Source organism: Brassica napus, chromosome A8 (assembly GCF_020379485.1).
Source record: "Brassica napus cultivar Da-Ae chromosome A8, Da-Ae, whole genome shotgun sequence".
Classification (NCBI taxonomy): Eukaryota; Viridiplantae; Streptophyta; class Magnoliopsida; order Brassicales; family Brassicaceae; genus Brassica; species Brassica napus.
Genome location: NC_063441.1, coordinates 2,739,868 through 2,763,434, shown reverse-complemented (window position 1 = coordinate 2,763,434; position 23,567 = coordinate 2,739,868). Strand labels below are relative to the sequence as shown.

Sequence of the window (23,567 nt, the reverse complement as noted above, 5' to 3'; positions counted from 1 at the left end):
AATTATTCAAGTTGTGTCTTCTTCAAGAAAAAGGGTTTTTGATTGGCCCATAATAAATGTTACACTCTGTTTCTTTAGCTATCCACATTTATAAAGACCCAAAACAATCAAGTCAAACTACTAATATCCCAAAAAAAAAAATTATTAAAAAATATTTTCAGTTTTTGTATATTATTAAAAGACCGAGTGTGATCGGTGGCAGTGGCGGATGCAGGAAATAATTTTGTTGGGGGCATGAATACTAACCTACAATATTTAAAATGGGTGCATATAGCTTAGGTTTTAACAAATTACACTAAATTTTCAAATGTTGTTGGGTTCAGTGGCCCCCGTCTCGTTACATGTGGCTCCGCCACTGATCGGTGGTGAGTGATCTTCGTGTATAAACTCGTTGGAGGTGGTTCTAATTCATTTATGGAAGTTGGGGACTAAAGGTCCTAACCGGATGTTGCGGTTCGTTAACACCATGACCGGATCAATTGAGTGTGTTCTTGATTTGTTTGTGAAGTTCGCCGGAATCAATCGGAGGCGGAATTGACGGAACTCAATTCCTCAACAAGAGTCAATATAAACATTCGATAAACACTGAATGAACTAAAAACCTCAAAATATTTAGGAAAATTATAAAGATGTTCAAATTTCGATTGAAAGAAGGTAATGTTGGAAGTAATTCATAGCACTTGCATTAGTGAGATATTCTTCAAGAGACCACAAAGGGTTTTTGATTGGCCCATAATAAAACGTTACACTCTGTTTATTTAGCTATTCACATCTTTTTTTAAAGGCCCAAAACAATAAAGTCAAACTACTAAAATCCCCAAAAATAAAAATAATTATTAAATACGACAAAATATTTTCACTTTTTGTATAATTAAAAAGACAGAGCAGCAACAGCTTTATGCTCAAAGGACAAGCGAGAAGAGAAGAAGAAAACAAACACCGACTTTCATAGAAATCGCAGACAGAGAAACCCCTCCATCGTTTGAATCTCATCTCCAATCTGAATTTCGATGCCTTCCCGTAGAAGAACTCTCCTCAAAGTCATCATCCTCGGCGATAGCGGGTCCGTCAACTCTCTCTCTCTCTGCTTCTTTAGTGTTTTCTATGTAATCTTTAATTGGATTCGATCTGAATTAGGCTGATCTCTTAGATGTTTTGTTTATTTCTTGTTATGAAGCTACTTGGAATTGAATTAGTAAAGTTGTAAACTTGTAATCAATTAAAGACTTACTTAGCTCTCACGGGCAAGTCGTGAATCAGATCTCATCAAATGGGGTTTATTGTCTGTGGCGATTCCGTTCATTTAAGTTATAATTCTCATTGATTGATTTTTGCAGGGTGGGGAAGACCTCTTTGATGAATCAGTATCCTAATGGTGTTTTAACTGGAAGCTACAATGGAATCTGTTCCTTTCTTTCCTGAGTTATATAGATTAGTTTGTGTTCTTGTTTTACTTTAACACCACGTTTTCAGATATGTTAACAAGAAGTTTAGCAACCAGTACAAGGCCACCATTGGTGCCGATTTCTTGACTAAGGAAGTACACTATGAAGACCGCCTCTTCACTTTGCAGGTTTGTCTTGTCTCAGCGCTTTTATTTTTTTTTTATCTTTGGGTAGATTGCACTTGGTATGAATGTCACTCCTAAGTGGCAGAACAAAGTTGATTACTTTATGAGCTTCTGGCTGATCTTTTTAGTCAATCTCTGCCTTTTTATTGTTTGACCATAGATATGGGATACAGCTGGTCAAGAAAGGTTCCAGAGCCTTGGAGTAGCTTTTTACCGCGGTGCTGATTGTTGTGTACTTGTCTATGATGTCAACTCCGCCAAATCATTTGAGGATCTCAACAACTGGAGGGAAGAGTTTCTCATCCAGGTATGTGTGTATTCAGGCTCCATTGTCCTTGCTTAATGAAAAGCATATTGCTTTAATGTTTGTTTATTGCCAGGCGAGTCCGTCTGATCCAGAGAACTTCCCCTTTGTTGTCATCGGCAACAAAATCGATGTGGATGGTGGAAACAGCCGTGTGGTTTCAGAGAAGAAGGCTCGAGCTTGGTGTGCTTCGAAAGGAAACATCCCTTACTATGAAACTTCTGCCAAAGAAGGCACCAATGTTGAAGACGCATTCATGTGTATTACCAAGAATGCAATGAAGAGTGGAGAAGAGGAAGAAATGTAAGTTTCTATGCTTTGATGGATCAGAGATTTTGTCTTAGAACTTGTGGTTATTATTGTTTTGATGATTGGCCTTAGGTACATGCCCGACACAATTGATGTCGGAACCAGCAATCCACAGAGGTCAACAGGATGTGAATGCTAAAAGGATTCTTTTACCTTTACTACTCTCTCCCCACCAGTCTCCGAGGTTTTTACCGTCTTGTAAATCTGTTTTGTTCTGTGGTAAATTATTGAAAAAAAAATAAAATAAACCATAACATTGTTGTTTACCGTTGTTGTTGTTGTTGTTGTCCATTACATTTATGAAAAGACTCGATGGTTTCGTTACTCTACAATTTTATCATGATTCATGAGATATCTCCCTTAGTGTAAGCTTGAAGACGACGACAATGGGATATATCATTAAATGGGCGAGTGATATCTCATTTAATTTACACTTGGGGATTTAACACTTTACGGGTAATAAAGAGTTAGCGATTTATATTCCTGAAATTTGTTTTCAATTTACTGGAGTTTATCAAAGAGCAATACAACGAATATACAAGTTAGAAAACAATTTAAGTTGGAAGACAATAAGAGAAGAGATGGCAATTTGAAGGCTTGCCCCCAGGCTTGGCTCAATAAAGCTTGGTGCGGTTGGGTTTGGTCAGGCAAGATTCAGACCTAAATTTTTGCGGACCACACAGGAATGGACTTGACTTGAGCGGGTACAGGCTTGGCGTGGGATGGGCCGGATTCGGACAATAAAGACCCGTGATGATCTTCATTTCAGAGAAAGAGAGAGAGAGAGAGAGAGTTAAAAAGGAGATTCAATGCTAATATAGCCAATTTACTTTTATGTTAGCACCCTTCATAGTTTTTTTTGTGTCAGACCGGTTTAAACCTGATTGGAATGAGGTTGTGTCACAAGAGATATATATCACACATGCTACATAAATGGATGGTTCCTCTAACTGTTGATGGGTTTTGTACCATTAAGCTCAAACCTCATGGAACTGTTGAAAAGTTAAGAGCTTGATTGCTAGCTAAAGAGTTTGAACAAGAAGAGGGACTTGAAAATCTGGAAACATTTAGTCCAATTGTAAGAACCTCTACTATTCGTCTTAAGCTTGACAATGCCACTGCTAAGGGCTGGACAATCAAGCAATGTCTTTAGTGCTTTTCTGCATAGTGATCTACAAGAACATGTATATATGTATCAACGCATAGGTTTTGTTGATATATAAAGGCCATATTATGTTTGCAAACTTGCCAAAGTTCTCTATGGTCTCAAACAAGCTTTTAGGCTTGGTTTGATACATTTAACAACTTTAAAATTGATTTTGGCTTTGTGTGCAGTAACCTGATCCTTCATTGTTCACATACCACATAGATAACAAGACCATGGACTTACTTTTCTATGTTGATGACATATTCTTACAGGAAGTGACACAAGTTTCCTTCAAGCTCTTGTCGATTCTATGTCCCAAAGATTCTCTATGAAATACATGGACTCCACCTAAGTAGTGGTGTGCCGGATGGACAGGATGGATCCGGCAGCCCAAAGGAGAGGTGACGTTGCTGGACTCCGTTCTGATGGAGACATGGTAAGAACAATAGAGATGGGAAAGATGAGCACATGATTAAGGGGGCACAGAGACGATGCACAAGTGGAGTGTAATGTCGACACTCGCCAGAAATGAAACAAGGGAGACGCCGGTGACCAGGAAGGAGTAGAGAATGTGGTGACGACCAGCAGATCTTAAGAAGCACTAGCAGTATAGGAGACGATGGAGAAACAAAAGTGGGAAGTTAAAGAAGAAGATGAACTCAGGAGGGTGACAATCTACGGACGGAACATGAAGCCCAACGCTGGTGGCCAGAGACTCCACCGGCATCGAAGTAGAGAGATTGCTGTGCCTCCTCGAAAATCAGGACGTGGAGTGTCTAGCCTTGAGTAAAGTAAGCCAACGAACCTAAGAGTTTAGACGCCAAATATTACCTATGATTTTGGAGCATCATCTATACTTATTAAAATAGAAGTCACAACTTCTTTTCATGTGAGATATTTCTTTTTGGACCATCTCTTAAAAAAATATTTAAATGAATTTTTGTATACATATTTGCATTATTTTAAGTATTCTAAAAAAAAATCAAATAGTTATTTTCATATTTTCTCTGAATTTTAACTGATAAAAGCTTTTAAATCTTTTTATTTACAATATAAATATATATTTCATTTTTCTTTAAAGAAAATAATTTAAGGTATTTAATTACTTTTGTATTTATTTAAAAAATAAATGTATATTTAGTTTTTTCACTTAAACAAACCTTTAAAATATTTAATTAATTTTGTAATTATTTAAAATATAAACGTATATTTCATTTTTTACTAAAATAAACCTTTTAAGTATCTAATTAATTTTGTAATTATATTAAACTCATCAACAATTTTGTATTAAATTTGTGATATTAATTTAACATAGTATTTTCAATTAAATATTTGATCTCTAACAATAAAGATTTGCTAGTTTAGATTTTTGTACCACATTGTTGAAAATATGCTATCAATATAAATGATCGGTCTACTATTTAGAAAGTGCAGTAAGTTTATGCTATTAAATATAGTGGCTGGTTTAATTTTGTATTTCAATAATTAAAGTATATGACTGCTTTGTTTATAAAAAATCTAATTAAGCTTACTTTTATATAGACCATATTCATATATTATTTATTAATGTAATTTTTTGTGTTTCTTTTATCTTTTGCAAATTTTAAAGTGCAATAGATATTGTACCAATTTATGTCATTAACATAAATGATAGACTTACTTATGTTTTCAGTGTATTTATTATCAAATGTAGTTGTAGATTTAACATTGAAAAAATCATTGTAAATTATCCAAGAGTTTTAGGGTAGAAAAGTGTAAATCAGCAATAGACAACATAAGAAACATAAATAATAAAGAAAAGATCAGGTTTAAAAGGACAAAATCAGGTTTAAAAGGACAAAAAACACAATGCATTACAATTTCTGGTTTAATAATTTAAATGAAGTAGACAATTTATCAATTACACTTAATATTGGTTATTCGGTCAAAGATTTAATTCAAACATATAATTTTATTTACATACATGTATGACCAAAAACTAAACTACAAGTATGATCTTAAGAAAATTAATATCTAAGTTAATATTAAATTGAACATAATTTGTCGTAAAATATCACATAATGTAAAATTTTAATTAGTGTTCATGTTTTAATAAGTGAGATATCACTAATAATTTGAAATAATAAATTAAATTACTACATGAAAATTATAAAATTATTGTGTTTGAAAATATTATATTAAACTATTAGTAATATGGTAAATATTAAAATTATATACCACTAATCATGTGAATCAAACTCTTTAGTATAATTTTGATTAAACTCTTTAGTATAATTTTGATTAAACTCCGAGTAATAGGTTTGAACCTTATATTTTCACAATTTGCTTCGTTTTTCTTATAATATTCATAAGGATATGATGAATTTTTAATTCCCATTTTTATACTGTACTATTATATTAAACTATATAAGAGAAATAATTCAATTAAAATATACAAATAGTATCCTTCTCTCTATATATAAACATTTGTAACGATTCAATTTCTTCTTATTCAATTCTTCTTTCTCAGTTTTAATTGAAATTCCACCAGATTCTGTCCATTATTGATTGTATTTTGCCTTATCTCCCAAATCATGTGTTCTCTACTTGATTCAAAAAGAATTACTACCCATTGTTTTGTACTACATTGTAACCTCTGTATTTTTGTCTCATTAGGAGTATGATTTCATGCGTTTTAACTTTTTCATAGATTTTTAGAAACTGTTGCCCAGAAAATAAAATCAGAAATTATCGAATACATCTTGCATTATTTTGATTTTATGCTTGAATGATACAGTATTTTTTTCGTTATGGTCAAAGGAATCATTTTTTGGTGTTTTAGGTGTTATATGACTTGGCTGGTACTATGTCTAGGGTTAACATTTCTTCACTGTGAATATATTGGTAGAACAACAACTCAAGCAGATGTTATTATCTTATTTGCTTAAATAACACACACACATACACGTGCATGTATAGCCCGATACATAGATTTAATCAATTATACATTAGGATTGTGGTAGATAATGACGACAGATTTGGTGTTGAAATTCTTAGCGAACCTCTCTTGTCCTGTCCTAAAAGGATTGTTGAGAATATCTTTGATTGGTTCAGGTAATGGCTCACTCTTCATCATCTTCTTCCAATAGTCCTCTGCAACTTCTGATTTTCCTTCACTCAGATACACAAACTATACCAGCAAAATATAGCATTTGTTATATACACATATATATACATGTATTGAAATCAAATCTTCATTAGTTAGGTTTTAATATAGAGAAGAAGCTTTACAAGGAGGAAGCTGAAAAGGACTACGAAGAAGGCGACCAAAAAACGTTGTTGCTTCATGTCTTTTATCTTCTGATCTGTTGTTTGAGGATTTTCTGGATCTATGGTGAATCCATGGGCGTTAAGTTTATATAGAGAGAGACCCTTTGAGGAAGTTGATAGACTCTTTAACTACTAAGTCGTCCTTCTCGATCCTAGCATCATTTGTTATTATTTGAAAATACTTTAAATAATTACTACATTGTAACTTGTGAGGTCAACTTTGTACTGTATACATTTACAAATACTAACCTAATTTTTATGTTTATATAAATTTCACAGTGGTGGCCCGTTTGATAAGGATTTTTGTCTTTTCTTCTTATGAAGCGATCAACTATTACGGTTCGAAGAGCGACAACATTTTTTATAAGTATTAAGAATATGACCAATATATATATATTTTTTAATTAATGTTAAATTTTTTTATAAGTATAAGAATATGACCAATATAATTGAATATAACATAGAAGAGTTCTATGAATTGTTCAAAAAAATTAGGGTTTAGGTTTAGGGTCTAAGACTTGGGTTTAGGGTATAGGGTTTAGGTTTATAGTCTATTTTTTGGGTTTAAGGTATATAATTTGGGTTTAGAGTCTAGAATTAGGGTTTAGGGTATAGATTTTGGGTTTAGAGTCTAGGATTAGGGTTTAGGGTATAAAGTTTGGGTTTAGGGGTTTGGATTTGGGTTTAGAATTTAGGGTATAGGATTTAGAATTTAAAATTTAGGGTTTAGGGATTCGCTGGAAGCGTTAGCGTCGTTAAAATTAGCATTTTTATTTTTTGTAGTTATTTTTTGTTTATTTTAATGTTTTTTAATTAATAATCTAAGTGGAAATTTGATTGGTTATAAATTGTGGGGTGAATTTAAAGGTTCACCCTAGGAGATGAACCTAAGTTCTGTCCTTATGTTAAATACTTAAATGTTTTCAGATTAGCTATCGTTGAGGATTTTGATCGTTGTTTATTTAAATAATGATTTTAAATTTGGTGATTAAATATAAAAGGTTTCCTTTTCTTTTAAATATGTGGGCTGTTAAAAGTTTTAGTTAGAAACAATTAAAATTTGGCTTTTTGCCTCTTTTCCCGTGAGAATTAGTTCAGTTGATGAAATACACAGGGCAAAAATTGGATTTAACCATTAAGGCTCGAATGGTAACTGCGGTTTGAGCGGTGCGGGACAAGCGGTTTAACTGCGGTGCGGTTTTAACAGTTATAAAAACGTATAGATATATGGTATATGTAGAGCTTTTTGTTACTGTTAACTGAGGTGCGGTGCGGAACGGATGTTACCATTCGAAACCTAAATCTTAAAGAGAAATTCCCTTTGATAGAATTTTTAAGGTTTTATCACAAAAATAGTCTCAAAGAGGAAAATTACCATAAAATTTTTTATTAAAGAGTAAAAGTACATTTTTACTTTTTTTGTAAATTAATCTATACTTAAGGTTTAAAATTAAAGAGTGGAGTTTTAGGGATAGAGTTTCAAATTTTAAAAAATAAAAAATAAATATTAAAATTTTCAAAATAAAAAAAAATTATTTTAGTTATTTTTTTTAGAACTATTTTGTGACAAAAATATAAAAATAACTTTTTGACAGAATTGTACAAACTTAAAAAGTATTAACAAAAACCAATGGCCCAGTTGTAAAGGGAGTGCTAGTAGCCTTTTGCTGCTCAGGTTCTATATGCACTAGAAGGAACTAAACCACCTTTTATTTTACCACGGGTCGACTTTGAATGTGTGTATGCACCATTGCTATAATGTATGTGTATTCTATATGCACCACCTGCTATACCGTATAGCTGTCAAAAGTGAAGCGGCTTGACTTTGAATGTGTATGTGCAGTTGTGCACCATTGCTATAATGTATAGCTGTCAAATGGATGGGTTAATCAAAGATCGTCAATGTCCAAATATAAACGAACCTAATTTTGTTTTTTTTTTTTTTTTGAACGTAGCGAACCTAATTTTGTTACACTCATTTAGATTGCATGCTATAATTGGAAAGAGTCACAAGACTATTTATACCGTGGACGTTAGTGGGTTTAAACTATATGAATATAGTCCGTCCAATAATCTAAAACAAATAGAGTTTTGACATAAATCAAATTTGAGAAAATAGGAGTTTTAAAAATCAAAACAACAAAACAATTTTTTCGCCAAAACCGTAAAATAGTTTTTCTCGCAAAAATTATAAAATTATGTTTTCTCGCTAAACCACAAAATCCAGTTTTCTCTTTAATATCGCAAAATCAAGTTTTCCAGCTAAAATCGCAAAATCAAGTTTTTCGGCCAAAATCCAAAAAAAAAAAGTTTTTTCAACAAATAAAATTTTCTCGTCAAATAAAATTTGCTTGTCAAAATCAAAAACAAGTTTTTCCACCAAAATCACAAAGTCAAATTTTCAACCAAAATCGCAAAATCGAATTTTTCTCTCCAAACAAGTTTTTGGCCAAAACTATATATAAAAATTCCTGCCAAAACCATTTAAAAAATTGTGCAAAATGTTATTTTTCTACTAAAACTACAAAACATTAAGTTTTCCTACGAATACCATATAATCTTTTTTCGTCAAAACCGCAAAAAAAAATTGAATATTTAGTTATATAGAATTATGAAATACAAATAAATGAACATTTTAGAGAAAAAGACTAGGATAGCACCAAACCAAGTTTTTGTTTCCAAAGTAGCACTCAAGGCTCAAAGTCACAAAAATAGGTTTCATTAAAGAGGTAAATATACACTTATACCCCTTAGGTTAATTAATCCAAACCTTAGGGTTTAGAGTTAAGGGGTGGGGTTTTAGAATTAGGATTTAAAATTTTATAAAAAATAAATACTAAAAAAAAAAAAAAATTAAAACAGTTTCAAAAAGTATTTTTAAATAATAAAAAGAAAAATTTGAAAAAAAAATAAAAAAAAAATTTTTAAAAAACAATTCAAAAAAATTTCGAATCTGAAAACATATAATCTGAAACTATAAAAAAAAATTATTTTTTTTCATTTTTTTTATTTTATTTATTTTTATTTATTTTTTGTTTGTTTATTTAATTTTAAACCAAGGGTATTAGAGATATTTTACCCTTTAATGAATGTCATTTTTGTGACTTTCTCCTTCTAGTGCTATTTTTGAGACATAAACTTCAAAAGGTGCTATTATTGATAATTACCCAACATTTTATTTAATTTTATGAAATAAAATGATTGTAAAGTACTCCCTCTGTTCGTAAATATAAGATGTTTAGGTATAAACATAAATATTAAGAAAATTATTTTTTTGTCTAGAAAATATCGTTAAAACTATAAATTAATGGTATTCAACCAATTATAGAATAGATTATTAAAATATGATTAGGTACACAGTTTTTAATAAAGTAAAAGTTATCTACAAAAATGAAAACATCTTACATATTGGACCATCAAAATTATGTAAAACATCCTACATTTAAGAACGGAGGGAGTATAAAACTGAGTCAAAGTGAAACTATTAGATGAAAATAGAAAAAATGATGGCCTATAGCATCACCATTTTTATGTCATTGTCATGCTTTTCTTCTTGTTTCAAATTGTCATGCTTTTCTTCTTGTTTCAAATGTGTTTTTTTTTTTTTTTTTGATGATCTAAGGTGTCAAATGGATTTGTTATGACAGTTTATATTCATGTTTATTTTCTCTCTGTGTGTTTTTGGGGAAGCTATGCTAGAAACTTGTGTGAGAGAGAGACATAATTGTGGTTGTGGTAGTTAGTGTTTTATTTTTTAGGAATACGTCACTTTTGTTTTGGTTAAATTTAGACGTACGTTACCAACTTCAAACGCAATAACACATCCAAACCAAACCATTGCCATTTTTTATTAATTGAGTTTCTTACTGCTGAAAATTCTTATGATGCTAAATCTCCAAATTAAATTTTTGATTCTGACTTAACAATGAAAAACCCTTGTGATGACTTTTGAAAAAAAAAACCCCTTGTGATGACCAAGCCAAAACACCAATGCACTCAGATGAATCTGGACTTGGGCAACTTCAAGAGAATATCCATTCTTTTTTTATGATCAAGAAAATATCCATTCTCCATTCGTATATCAATTGAAAAAGTAAACGCAAAAGGGAAAGACAATACAAACATGACAAACAACTCAAAAACGTTGTATATTATATTATGTTTATGAAGTAACTTTAATTTTGGTAGGCGTATGGTTATGTAATTTGTTGAAATCAGTAGATTTATAAATACTATTTTACCAAATGGTAGAGAATAGAAAAAATATTGGTTATTTGTTATTAAATCAACATATCTCTGTATATAACATAAAACAATTTCATTAGGAATCTCTACGATTTTTTTATCTCAGAAAGCATTTTTATATTTGAATTTTGTGACATATTTTTACAGCGGATTTTTAAATTGACCATTTATCTTAATAGTTTTCTTTTTGCATAAATATCTATATGAGTTTTAGTTTTGCCTGTTTATTACGTTTCTTTCTCAATTATTCATGTTTTTGAAGGTACACAAGACCCTGATCTGCACACCAGCGCGGGTATGAATATTTAGTTTTTGGTTATTTATTTAACTAAATGATGTATTTGTAATATTTGATGTATTATATTCACCAAGTAAATATTTTTTTGGCATCTTAAACCATCTATTTATGACGAATATTCGATATCATATAAAAAATAGAACAAACAGACGTAATTAGAGAATTGTAGACGATATATAAATATAATGGTTATTAATGTAAAATATGAAGAAATATTATATTATGACCTAGTATGACATAAAATATTATAAATTAGTTATACATGTTTAAAGAAAATACAATGATTTTTAAACTTCTATGAAAATTTAACATATAAAAAGGGCGATGAATTAGTCATCAAATTGTAAATAATTTCATAATTTTATTAATAATAAATTATTGATAGTCTCTGTTTTTTGTCAAGATAATTATTAAATGTTCATAACATAAATATGTTAAAAGGCCATATTATAAAGGTTCATGTTGTAACCGTTTTTTTTCAGGAAGTGTAACAAAAAAAATTACATTTAACTATTCATTTTGTTTAAGTTCTGTGTCGGTAAAAGATTAAAAAAATTTCTCTATTTTTTTCAATGTTCAATTTGAAGCTTATTATGCGAAAATCATACACAAATATAGGCAATTGTTTGGAATCTCTATATCTTTATATTCTTACAAATTTTAAATTTATTGTTTCCTCTTCTGCAATCAAATCAATTACCGAAGTAATAGATCAATTGGTTGTAATCAAATCTATTCTTATAATTAGTGTAATTATGGTTACAATTTCTATATTTAATAGGTACATTAAAGATACAACATTGAAGATATTTTGTTTTGATTAATAGAAGATATTTGATTTTGAGTTTGTATTTATTGATTTATTTTTTTATAAAGCTTAGAAAATCAATAGGATGATTGGTTGGTTGATACATCCTATAAGGAAAACAAAAACTATAGGTGGTTTGAATATTGTACATTGATCGATGCATTGATGTAAGTTGACTATATAAAACTTGAGCATGATCATTTCAAACTAAAGTATAGAAAGGTTATATGCATTTGTTATATTGTAGTTAATATATTTTAAATATTACATACGTCAAATGATTCACTTTTTCGTAAAAATAAAATTCAAGTTCATTATTGGGCTGTACTCGTCTGTAATAAACTACGTTAAATATGATGTATTTTTAGGTTTATTTATCGATATAAAGGTTAAATTTGATTAAGGAAAACTCATTAATTTAACTGAAAAAGACAAGCATTAAAATATGTAGGTTCATTTAATCACATTAAGTTTAAATTTGATTAAGGAAAAATCATTAATTTAACTGAAAAAGACAATCATTAAAATAAGTAGTTTAATTTAATTCTTAGTGGCATGGAAGTGTAAATAAGTTAGAAAACGTATAAGTATTTTTTAATGGGTACTTCTTTATTAATAATATAGATTCATCAACGTCTACTCCTATGCATTTTTTACTATAGATATAAGGGCAATTGTCAATAATAGCACCTTTTGAAGTTTATGTCACAAAAATGGCACTATAAGGAGAAAATCACAAAAATGACATTCATTAAATGGTAAAATATCTCTAATACCCTTGGTTTAAAATTAAATAAACAAACAAAAATAAATAAAAATAAGAAAAATAAAAAAAAATAAATTTTTTTTATAGTTTCAGATTATATGTTTTCAGATTCGAAATTTTTATAATTCTTTTTGAAATTATTTTTTTCGAAATTTCTTTTATTTTTTTTTTAATTTTCTTTTTTATAATTTAAAAATACTTTTTGAAACTGTTTTTTAAATTTTTATTTTTTATTTTAGTATTTATTTTTTATAAAATTTTAAACCCTAATTTCAAAACCCCACATCTTAACTCTAAACCCTAAGGTTTGGATTAATTAACCCAAAAGATATAAGTGTATATTTACTTTTTTAATGAAACTTATTTTGGTGACTTTGATCCTTGAGTGCTACTTTGAGAACAAAAACTTGGTTTGGTGCTATCATAATCTTTTTCTCTAGATATAATGCATTTGTCATAATTTCAAAACTATTATAGATACTGGCAGATTATTATTTTACAAATTAATATTCCAGGTTTGGATCTTACTCCTTACTATTGTAGAGTATTTACTATATATACAAAAAAAATTATTAAATTTTTTTTGTTATGATAAAAGATAGAAATGTATATGGCTATGAATATGTGGATATACATTTTAAAGTATAGTTTGAGAGAAATATGATTAGACGAACACTCAGCTAATTTTTATAGACAACAAAAGCTAATGATTGTATGATAAATAGTTCACTAAAAATGAGACAACAGAAGCTACAGCCTATTTTGATAGATGCCAAATCTTATTTAGTTTTTTTTTTTTGTACTTTTGTAAATTCTTATTAAACTTTGTATACATGAAAAATAGTTGAATGTAGATTTCTTGTTGAATATCCCTTAACCACCACAGTCCACAGCAAATTATAACACTTATTGAGAGAAGTATCACTTTTAGAAGGTTTATAGTAGTCGTTTGTTAGTTATTTAGTTAAGTGAGACCAGTGTACCACTGTAATTCATTTCTATCAGTGATAAAAGAAAACTTTTAACGTCTACTTTTTATCTCTTTATAATGCATCAAATTCATATGATTTTTGTTTATTTGTTTTATGAGAAGATTCTTGCATTTTCTTAGATTCTTATAGATGTGATTTTCTTTCATATACTTCTTCCACCTCTGATTATAGTTAGTTCTCTGTTTTTTGTTAGCTTCATAACAATATTTTCATGAATTAAAAATGAATGTAGAGTGTTGTAGTATTAAATAATTCGACGCTCTATCTAGGATCCGAATATTAAAAATAAAATTTTTAGAATTTTTCAACAATATATGCATAAATTATGGTCTAAAATTAGATATAGTACTCACTAATTAAGAATTTATAATTTATAAAAAACGTTAAATATATATAAATAAAATTATTAATTTATTAAACTATTTTATTATATTTTAAATATAACGTTAATATTTTTGAACAGGGTCCAAACAAAATTCGAGGCGGCCCTGGCTCCACCAAAATCTTTTAACTAAACACAATTAATTTTGGATTATGTTTTAAGTTAAGAGTTTCATTTGTTGTAAGAACACACACACACACACACAATTGGACGATTGGGTATTTTTTTGTATTTGTACGTTTTAGTAATAGCGTTGTACTACAAACCAGTTTTTATTATAGTATTTTTCTTTTTTACTAGTGTTATACCGTTTATTAAACATAGTGTTATGTAGTATTTCGTCTTCCTATCTCATATGATATGAAAACAATTTAAAACCATAATTACAAATCTGTTTTATAAAAAGGTGTTTTATATTACACCAAAACAAAATCTATTTTATAGATAAACTGTTCTTAAAGTTATTTAAAATAAAATAAGTAATATTAAAACACTTTATAAAGAATATGACATGGAAGTCTATAATCAATGTTTTATAAAAGGAAAAAGAGGAGAAAAGGTGAATAAAAATATTTATAAATATAACAAGAAATCATTGTAAACTTTTTTTTTGATTAATAATATCCTTGTAAACTTATTAGCATTTATTTTATACTATAAAATTATTAATTCAACCAACAAAAAATTGATCATAAATTAACTTACTAATGATACCTATAAAACCTTACTGCTATAATTAAAACACGTGTTATCTTTTACAGATGCAAACATTTAAAAAAAATATGAATTCATTATGGCGGTATACAAACCTCCTGTTCTGGGTCAGGAAATTTATTTGGCAGCCATTAGTATTGTGCACAAATAACCTGGCCCTTAATTGGTTGGAGAACAATGGGTCAGTTACCCCACCATTAATTATGAAGTTGATCTTCTCATTTCGATGAATACTGAGGCGATTATGTGTTGTGTTTATGATCACCAAAATTAAAATAATTATTTTTCTCTTGATATGATTTCAACGATATGGTGGTGTTTGCTTGTTTGGCCAAGTACACTAGCTCATACTTTACCCAACTTTCTAAAAAACGTTGCTAGCTTTTGGAAATTTGTCTAAAGATTTGAAACAGCTTCTACGGGGTTTCATTTAGAAAATGGATAATCATGACTATCAGCCTAGCTTTAGAAGAAAGTCATAAAGAAAAAGCTGATATAGTGCTTCTCATAAGTGGATACTGATTCTTTTAATTCACATATTTAGGTTATGGGTCTAATTAATAAAGAGTGTAGATACGGTTTCTGGTTTGTAAGCATTCACTTTATATGTAATTGTGCATAAACAAAAGTATTTAAGGGAATGTATTCAATTAAACATGAAAAATAATTTGACGACCTGTTAGTTTATTCGCTTGTCATTTCCATACCACTTACAAATTTCATTCAAATAATTAATTTAATATTGAAAAAATAATTTAATATTTTTTGTTTGGGTTTTTGGATGAACATTTGGATTAGGAGTATTCATTTGGCTTTTGGTTCAGTTCTTTTCATTTATATTTTTTGTTGATAAAATTGGCTACCATAATAGTACCATAATTATTTTGGTCTAAATAACATTGATTTTTGATCTATCAGTTTTATACAAAAACCATAGTTAATTTTTTTAAAATATAAATTTATTTTTTATAAAATAAATTTTTTTACAACATAAAAAATTCTTGTTTAATATATTATTTTAGATTAGTTAATAGATACTAATAATAAAAATAATAATTAGTAAAATAATAATATTTTTTATTTTTAATATTATCAAATAAATAAGATATATCATAATAAATAAATTTTCACCATAAATGTTTTAATAATAATTTATTTAAAAACTATAAAATAAAGAAATAAAAATAAAATAATTTTAACTTTAAACAAAATAATAGTAGCAAAATCAAAGTTTTAAATCAAGATTATATTAACAAAGTAAGTTATATCTGTATAAGTACTATTACTTATATTATGTATTTTACATATAACTATACTACTATCTCCTGTTGTTAAAAAAAAAAAAACTATATTACTATCTCCTACTATAATGTAATATATCGGTTTTACTCTATTTAATCTGTTAATAACTTAACAATATTCAGATACTGCAGGTGTTTAGATAATGGTATCCATATTCCTTATTTTGGTTGGTTTATATTCACTGAATTGAACATTCATGTTTGGACAGAGAATCTGAATTTTTATACCTTTTTATTCAATATAAATGAGTTTCATAAAAGGAGTAAAATACATATACTTAAATCAAAAATAATTTTTACAAGTTAATTTTGAAGTTTTAATAAAATTTATAATTTGTTGTAAAAGAAAATTTTACGCTATTATGGTAGTGCGATATTTAATTTTTGCATGATATTATATTTTCTGGTATTGATGAAAAATATGATTTTATAAATTTGGCATAAAATTGAAAATAGGAGGAAAATATAATTTATATTTGAAGGTAAATGTTATTTTGAAATTTAGCAAAAAAATTGTGATCTTATGATTCTAACATCAAGATATAATTTTGGTTTTTGACGAGAATTTTTTTGTGGTTTTCATGAAAAAATGTGTTCACATAGGTCTTGCAGAAAACATATTTTTGGGGAAAAACAATTTTACAAGTTTTATGGAAATTAAGAATTTGCAATTTTGGTTGACCAATGTGATTTATCTGTTCTAATGCAATTCTGATGAAAATTGTGTTTTTGACAAATTGTGGTTTTGAAATGTTGACATAAAATGGAATATTACAATTTTAAATGAAAAAATACTATTTTTGTGATTATGTGAAATTGTGATTTTGGTAGGATTTGTTTTCTCAAAATTTTATGTGATTAACGAAAAATGTGATGTTGTAATTTTGACATAAAATACAGTTTTATAGTTTTTATGTGATTAACGAAAAAATGTGATGTTATAATTTTGACATAAAATACAGTTTTATAGTTTTTAATGAAAACTTAGTTTTTGAATTTTAATTAAAAAATACTTATATAATAACTATAAAAAATATCATTTATGTCATATTTATTGTTTATTTAAATTTATATCTAAATCTTTTATTTGTATTATATATATATATACATATTTTTTTGTTATTCTGAACTAAATCCATTTATCCATATGCATCAATGTAAATTTACCTTTGCGTTTCAAAAGTAAGACCTTCTCGAACGACAGACACGGAGCAAGTGCGCAAGTGAGTGGGGATCAGTCAAAGTAATGCATGCATTGGGTCTAATTTTTTTTCTTTGAGATTATCGATCCGGAATCAAAAGAAAAATATTAATTCTGTTAAACAAAATGTCCTCGTAAATTTACCTTGTGTGTTAAAAGTAAGACCTTCTCGAACGACACGGAGCAAGTCAGCAAGTGAGTGGGGATCAGTCAAAGCAATGCATGCACTGGGTCTAATTATTTTTCTTTTAGATTATCGATTCGGAGTAAATATGTACTATGATTTCCAATGTATCATTTGACTCCTCTATCATGCATGTAGCTCCGTTCCTCATTTTTTTCTTTTTTCGAAAAACTTTGTTCTTCATTAATAACACAATTTTAAAAGTATCATTCAAATCATTTGTCTTATCCCATGATGCTCTTGTAGTGTACACATTACAAGAAAATACTCAATTTCCAACGAGAAACGTTGGAATAAAATTTTGAGAAATTTTGAAAATTTGTCAAAAATTTCCCATAAAATATCTTTTGTTAAAAACCTGTTTATTTTTTTTCGCCAAAATTTGACAAAAGAAATCCATCGGAAATTTACATATGAATTCTCAAGAAAACAATATACCATCTGTTAGCTAGCTGTTGCAATTTTCGATGAGTTTCCGATAAAAAGACAAATAAGTCGAAATCCATTGAGAATTCCCCACAGAGTCTACAACCACTATGTATCCGTTTGAAAAAATAAAATTTTCTACAAAATAATATTTTTTTCATAATCCGCCGGAAATCTTTCAGAAATCCATCAAAAATTAGGTTACCTTCATCTATGAATATCACATCTTTTCATTCAGAACAAAGTACAAAATATGTTTTCTAATTATTTTCATTCGTAGATGGATAAACTTACTATATATCCATAGAAAAAGTTATTTACAGATAAATATATATATGGTATTACTGAATTCATAACATTGGCTCAACAAATCAACAACCTCGTTCTTTAGGTATTTTATAAACATTTCATTGACATATTTTCAATTTTATCATCATTTTTAGGAGATGGTTCCGAATAAAAAATGGCGTTTAATCGGGTTAGATGTGAAACACAATTTTCTCGTCCATACAAGTTTCGTATATTAATCCCCAGATTGTAGAACATGTGTTGAACAAAGATGAGTGGCTCAGTGCAGAACCAAATTGCAACTATATTTTCACAATTGGCAAAAAACCAAAAATCTTGTCGAGAAGATGAACCATAATTTCGGCTAAGATTTCTAAATCTTTTCATTATTATTTAAAACTGTGAAAATCTTGTCTTTAAAACTTGTATGTATTTAAATTTTAACTATGAATTTTGATTAATTATTTTCTTAAATATTTTAGATTATTATATTAAAATTTTAAAATAAAAAATTACTAATCTTTGACAAATTTTCAATGAAAAGTCCATAGAAAAGTTTTTTGGGAATTCTCTTAAAAATATTATGTACCACAGCCGTCGAGAAGTTTTAACAATTTATTTTAATAATTTTTTTCCTTGTAAATCCTATAAAAATTAGTGTTTCAGAAAATTTGTAGCTATTCTTTGATTTTTTTTGATGAATTCTTTACCAACAAAATAATTTCGACAAACACGTTTCGTCGGGAATCTGTACGAATGCATATTCTCGACGGATATATCTATTAGAAAGAAATCACATTTTTTTCAGTTTTCATCATTAGTGTTTCTAAGTTAAGCTTTTTTTTGCTTAACATTCTAAGCATAAACTTGATAGAGTAATGTAAATCTAAATGAATTGTGTTATGCAATTTTATTTTTAAAACTATTTATTTACCTTTTTTACTTTTCTTATGGAATGTAATAAATCGAAAAAGATATTAGCTTCAATTGGTGACCAAAATTTAGGAAAAAATGATGTGGAAATTTTCATTTCTAAAATTTTATGCCATTCATGTTGAAGTTTTTGTCACAATATTGATTCATGGGTCCTATTCAATTCCTCTAATTTCTTTATGAATGAGAAAATTGCGAAGGAAAAAATTCATTCTCCAATTTCTATGAGGAAAGAAATGAATACAAATTTATATATTTTTGTCTTTTTCCTAATTTATATTCATTAGTTTATTTAATTTTCCATTCAATTCAACAGTTACCAATTGAATTCTTAAGAGTTAAAACAATGGATTTAAACATTAAGGATTTTAAAATTGTTTATTTTTTCATTTAAAACTATAAAAAGCTTAAAACAAATTCATCCGTATAAAAGGAGATTCCACAAACGTGAATATTCATTTTGAAATTTTCAAATCAGTTTCGCGCAAATTCGGGCGTAAAATTAAATGGGTAAATTTATTAAAGTCAAAGATTATAAAATGGTGGGTGGGTAACTTTTTTTTTAAAAAATGGTCAAATGATGTCGCGACTAAGTTCAATGTAAGATCAGTGGCCTTCTTGTATATTTTAGAATATTATTTACAGTCTTAAAAGTTTTAAATTGCATTAATCCTTTTTAATTCGCCAAAGGTCTAAAAAAAGTTATTGAAGAGTACCACAAGACTTCGTGAGAATGACCTCCGTTTCTATATTTGAAAACTAAAACCAGAGCATTCAGTATAGAATATGATGAAAGTTATATATTTTTATAAATATTCTCTCGGTTAAAATATTATTGTATACTATTATAATTAATCTACATAACAAGGTTTAGTTCTATTTAAAATTCTATTTGTATCATTAGTATTTTAACTTTTTGAACATTGGCTTATTTTTATCATTATTTTCAAATAGAATTAAAATGTTAAAAGTCTACTAATTAATGTATAAACTAATAAGTCAGTTGTCAAAAAAAACTAATAAGTTCAGTATAAGACAAGTAGATTGATTATTATAAAAAAGAGTAGATTTTTTTTTGTGCGACATAAAAAAAAGTCGATTGATTATTAAAAAAAAAGATATATTGATTATTATATATAGAGAGAGATGGGGTGCGAACATACTTCATTGACAAAAGTAGAACTCATTACTTCTCTTCAAAGAAAAATTATCTATGGCTTCTTTGCGATTCTCTGTCACCTTCCCGGCCCTCCTCTCCCTCCTCCTCCTCTCTCTGGTATGTTTATGTATCTCTCTATATGAATATGTATGTTTTATAAAAAACTTTATTTTGAAAGCACTATTCCTGGGCTGCTTCTTGAACAGTATATAAATGCTACACAATGACAAGTCTTGCAACATATCAGATCATTCGCAATAAGTTTCTTCACGGCGGCTCTTATATTGTTTTAAAAAAAAATATTTCTTCAATCGGATAAAAAGTAATCTAAACATAGTATAAGAATCTTAGTATTATATATATTCTGGGAAATATTTATATTACTTTTAGAACTTATGCAAAACTATATTTTTTTCTCGAAAATTCTAGAATATGACTTTCGAATTTTTGAAAATTGAAAGTAAAAATTTCAGTATTATTCTTTTGAAGTTTTCGCTCTAATTACCTTGAAACGGTTTTGTGTTAGTGGGTCGTGGAGGCATACACGTCAAGAAAGCTGATATCAAACAATGAACAAGAAGGTCAAAATATCAGCCATTTGTTTAAAGATGGTGAATTCGAGGATCCTACTATGTACATGTTTTTCAAAATCAGTGATCTTAAATTAGGAACCAAGTTGCCCATTTACTTCAACAAAAACGATCTTCGAAAAGTTCCTCCACTTCTCACAAGACAAGAAGCTGATCTCATCCCTTTCAGTGAGTCTAACCTTGACTTCCTTCTCAACCACTTCTCTATCTCCAAAGACTCTCCTCAAGGGAAAGCCATGAAGGAGACTTTGAAACGTTGTGATTTCAAAGCTATTGAAGGAGAGTATAAGTTTTGTGGTACTTCTTTGGAGTCAATGCTTGATCTTGCCAAGAAAACAATAGCGTCTAATGCTGATCTCAAGGTCATGACGACCAAAGTAATGGTGCCGGACCAAAATAGAATAAGCTATGCTTTGCATAACTATACATTCGCGGAGGTACCAAAGGAGCTAGATGGGATTAAGGTCTTGGGGTGTCATAGAATGCCATACCCTTATGTAGTTTACTATTGCCATGGTCATAAAAGTGGAACCAAAGTCTTTGAGGTTAATCTGATGAGTGACGATGGGATACAACTAGTTGTGGGACCTGCGGTTTGCCACATGGATACGTCGATGTGGAACGCTGATCATGTGGCTTTTAAGGTGTTGAAGATAGAGCCGAGGTCCGCACCGGTTTGTCACTTCTTCCCTCTTGATAATATTGTGTGGGTATCAAAGTAGCTCTATTGGATATGAGTATTTGTATTCAAATAATTAATAACTATGGCTTCAAATAAAATAAAAAAGTGTTGCTGGCTTTGGTAATGGCTCTTTCGTGTGACTTGCATCCTATAACGTTAAATTATAGTACAATTAAAGTAAAACATATCTATATCTTGCTTCCAGATATACTAAACATCTTACTAATTTAGTAATATATTAATGTATCGAAAAAAAATCCAAAATATTTTTGGTAAAAAAAAATCCAAAATATTTACGTCAGAAATTATAGTATTAATTTATCAGATATTAATTTATAGTATTTACGAACAAAAATTATAGTAGTACTTAGTTAAGCAGATATTAATTTATAAAAGTTGTGAATTTGGTCAATGAGATTTATATCTGATCTAATACTCAATAAATTATAATGACATTTACCCGACGATATCAAAGTTTCAATTACGACTTCTTATATCTCGCATAATACTTCTCAGTGTATTGCTACTTTTAATTTTCATAACAAGTTATTGCACTTAAACCGAAGAAGGTTACATCAAAGAATTCAAGATCCATAGCAACAATCTAGAGTAACAAGCCAACAAGTAACAATCCCGACCATTCATAGTATTAGGTTATATAATTAAGGCCAGACTAAGCCCACTGCATGTTGGACTGTATCAGACTACCCGTTGACTTATCTTTGATTTGGTTATTCCACCTTGGTTAACTAAAAGGTTATTGGAACATGAATTTTCGTAGAATTTGATGATTTTAATAGTTCACTCCAGCAATCGCACCGGAAATGAAATAGAGAATCCCTATATCCTTGTGGTTTGTGGAGAACAGCCATTGAACCAGATTTTTCATAAATTTGAGATTTTTTTTGTTTTTTTCTTTATCAGAGATGGGTCCCTTAGGTATTTAGTAATTCGAGCATTTCTTGTTTACTCGAACAGTAAAGAAGAGGTGCTTTAGCAACTCGGCTGAAAAGAGGAAGAAAGTCGAGTAAGAAATCCCTCTCTCAAAAAGCTCAAGTATGTAAACAACCTCTTGTTGAGGATTCATCCTATGATCTTGGCTCAATTCAATAATCACCTTAAGCCTAACTGGATCAAATCAATCACATAATCAAGCAAGAAAGAAATAAGAACACACGAGACTTTGTTTACCCGGTGTTCACCGCACTTCTCCGATGTGGAGAAGCCGCTATACATCACCGGGGAGAGAAACGGTCTCTCAGCCAATCCACTATAAACGTTGTGATTACAGTGTACATCACCGGAGGTTTCTCTCCTCTTCTTCCCCTCTCTTGATTACATCCAATCCGAGTTACAACAAGTATAATAGAGGAAGAAGATCAAGCTCTGAGCTTAGATAAACCGAGAATCTCATCTCTCTCTAGCTCACTCTCATCTCTCGCTCTCTCATCTCATCTTGAGCTCTCGCTCTCTGTTTCTGTAACTAACTCTCCGTCGGAGAAGATGACGATGATATACCCAGAAGATGATGATTCCTATTGCCCCAACTCACGTGCTTCTCACGTGTATGTTATTAGCTTTGGCAAACCTTCTACTGGACCAAGAGTCTTTCCTTCACTCAGCATATTCAAACCTTCTGTTTGACTTAGAAGCATAGAAGATTGATGACATAATTCTACAATCTCCACCTTGGCATCGATCTTCTTGATGTCTTATCTTCTCTTGAGCTTTCCTCCGGTGATTGAGCAAACTTGCTCATCTTCTGTATCTCCCTGCATCTCCTTGCAGTCTCCTGAGAAAAATATACTCCTCAGCTTCATACTTCTCTGAATAAAACCCATTCAGCTTCATCTTACTTTGAGCTTCACCGCTCAGCTTCAAACGCTTCCTGAAACTTGTTTCCTCCAAGCATCTGTCTTGCTATAACCTGAAGACTTCCTTGCCACTGCTCCTTAGAAC

General features: G+C 29.2%; 3 protein-coding genes across 3 annotated transcripts; 2 read left to right on the top strand and 1 right to left on the bottom strand.

Moving 5' to 3' along the window:
- Positions 1–828: 828 nt before the first annotated feature.
- On the top strand, positions 829–2,507 carry LOC106434800 (ras-related protein RABG3e). The gene is made up of 6 exons (XM_013875655.3): positions 829–1,063; positions 1,338–1,364; positions 1,474–1,573; positions 1,731–1,877; positions 1,951–2,177; positions 2,256–2,507. The coding sequence occupies exons 1-6, from the start codon at positions 1,011–1,013 to the stop codon at positions 2,320–2,322; spliced, it is 621 nt and encodes a 206-aa protein (XP_013731109.1). The 5' UTR covers positions 829–1,010; the 3' UTR covers positions 2,323–2,507.
- Positions 2,508–6,210: 3,703 nt separating this feature from the next.
- Positions 6,211–6,753, bottom strand: LOC106434810. The gene is made up of 2 exons (XM_013875664.3): positions 6,601–6,753; positions 6,211–6,499 (listed from the first exon to the last, which is right to left on the bottom strand). Exons 1-2 carry the CDS (start codon positions 6,655–6,657, stop codon positions 6,311–6,313), a joined length of 246 nt encoding a protein of 81 aa, XP_013731118.1. The 5' UTR covers positions 6,658–6,753; the 3' UTR covers positions 6,211–6,310.
- A 13,590-nt stretch (positions 6,754–20,343) lies between these two features.
- LOC106439079 (dehydration-responsive protein RD22-like) lies at positions 20,344–21,725 on the top strand. Its single transcript, NM_001316082.1, has 2 exons — positions 20,344–20,453; positions 20,863–21,725. Exons 1-2 carry the CDS (start codon positions 20,391–20,393, stop codon positions 21,646–21,648), a joined length of 849 nt encoding a protein of 282 aa, NP_001303011.1. The 5' UTR covers positions 20,344–20,390; the 3' UTR covers positions 21,649–21,725.
- The last annotated feature ends 1,842 nt before the right edge of the window (positions 21,726–23,567 follow it).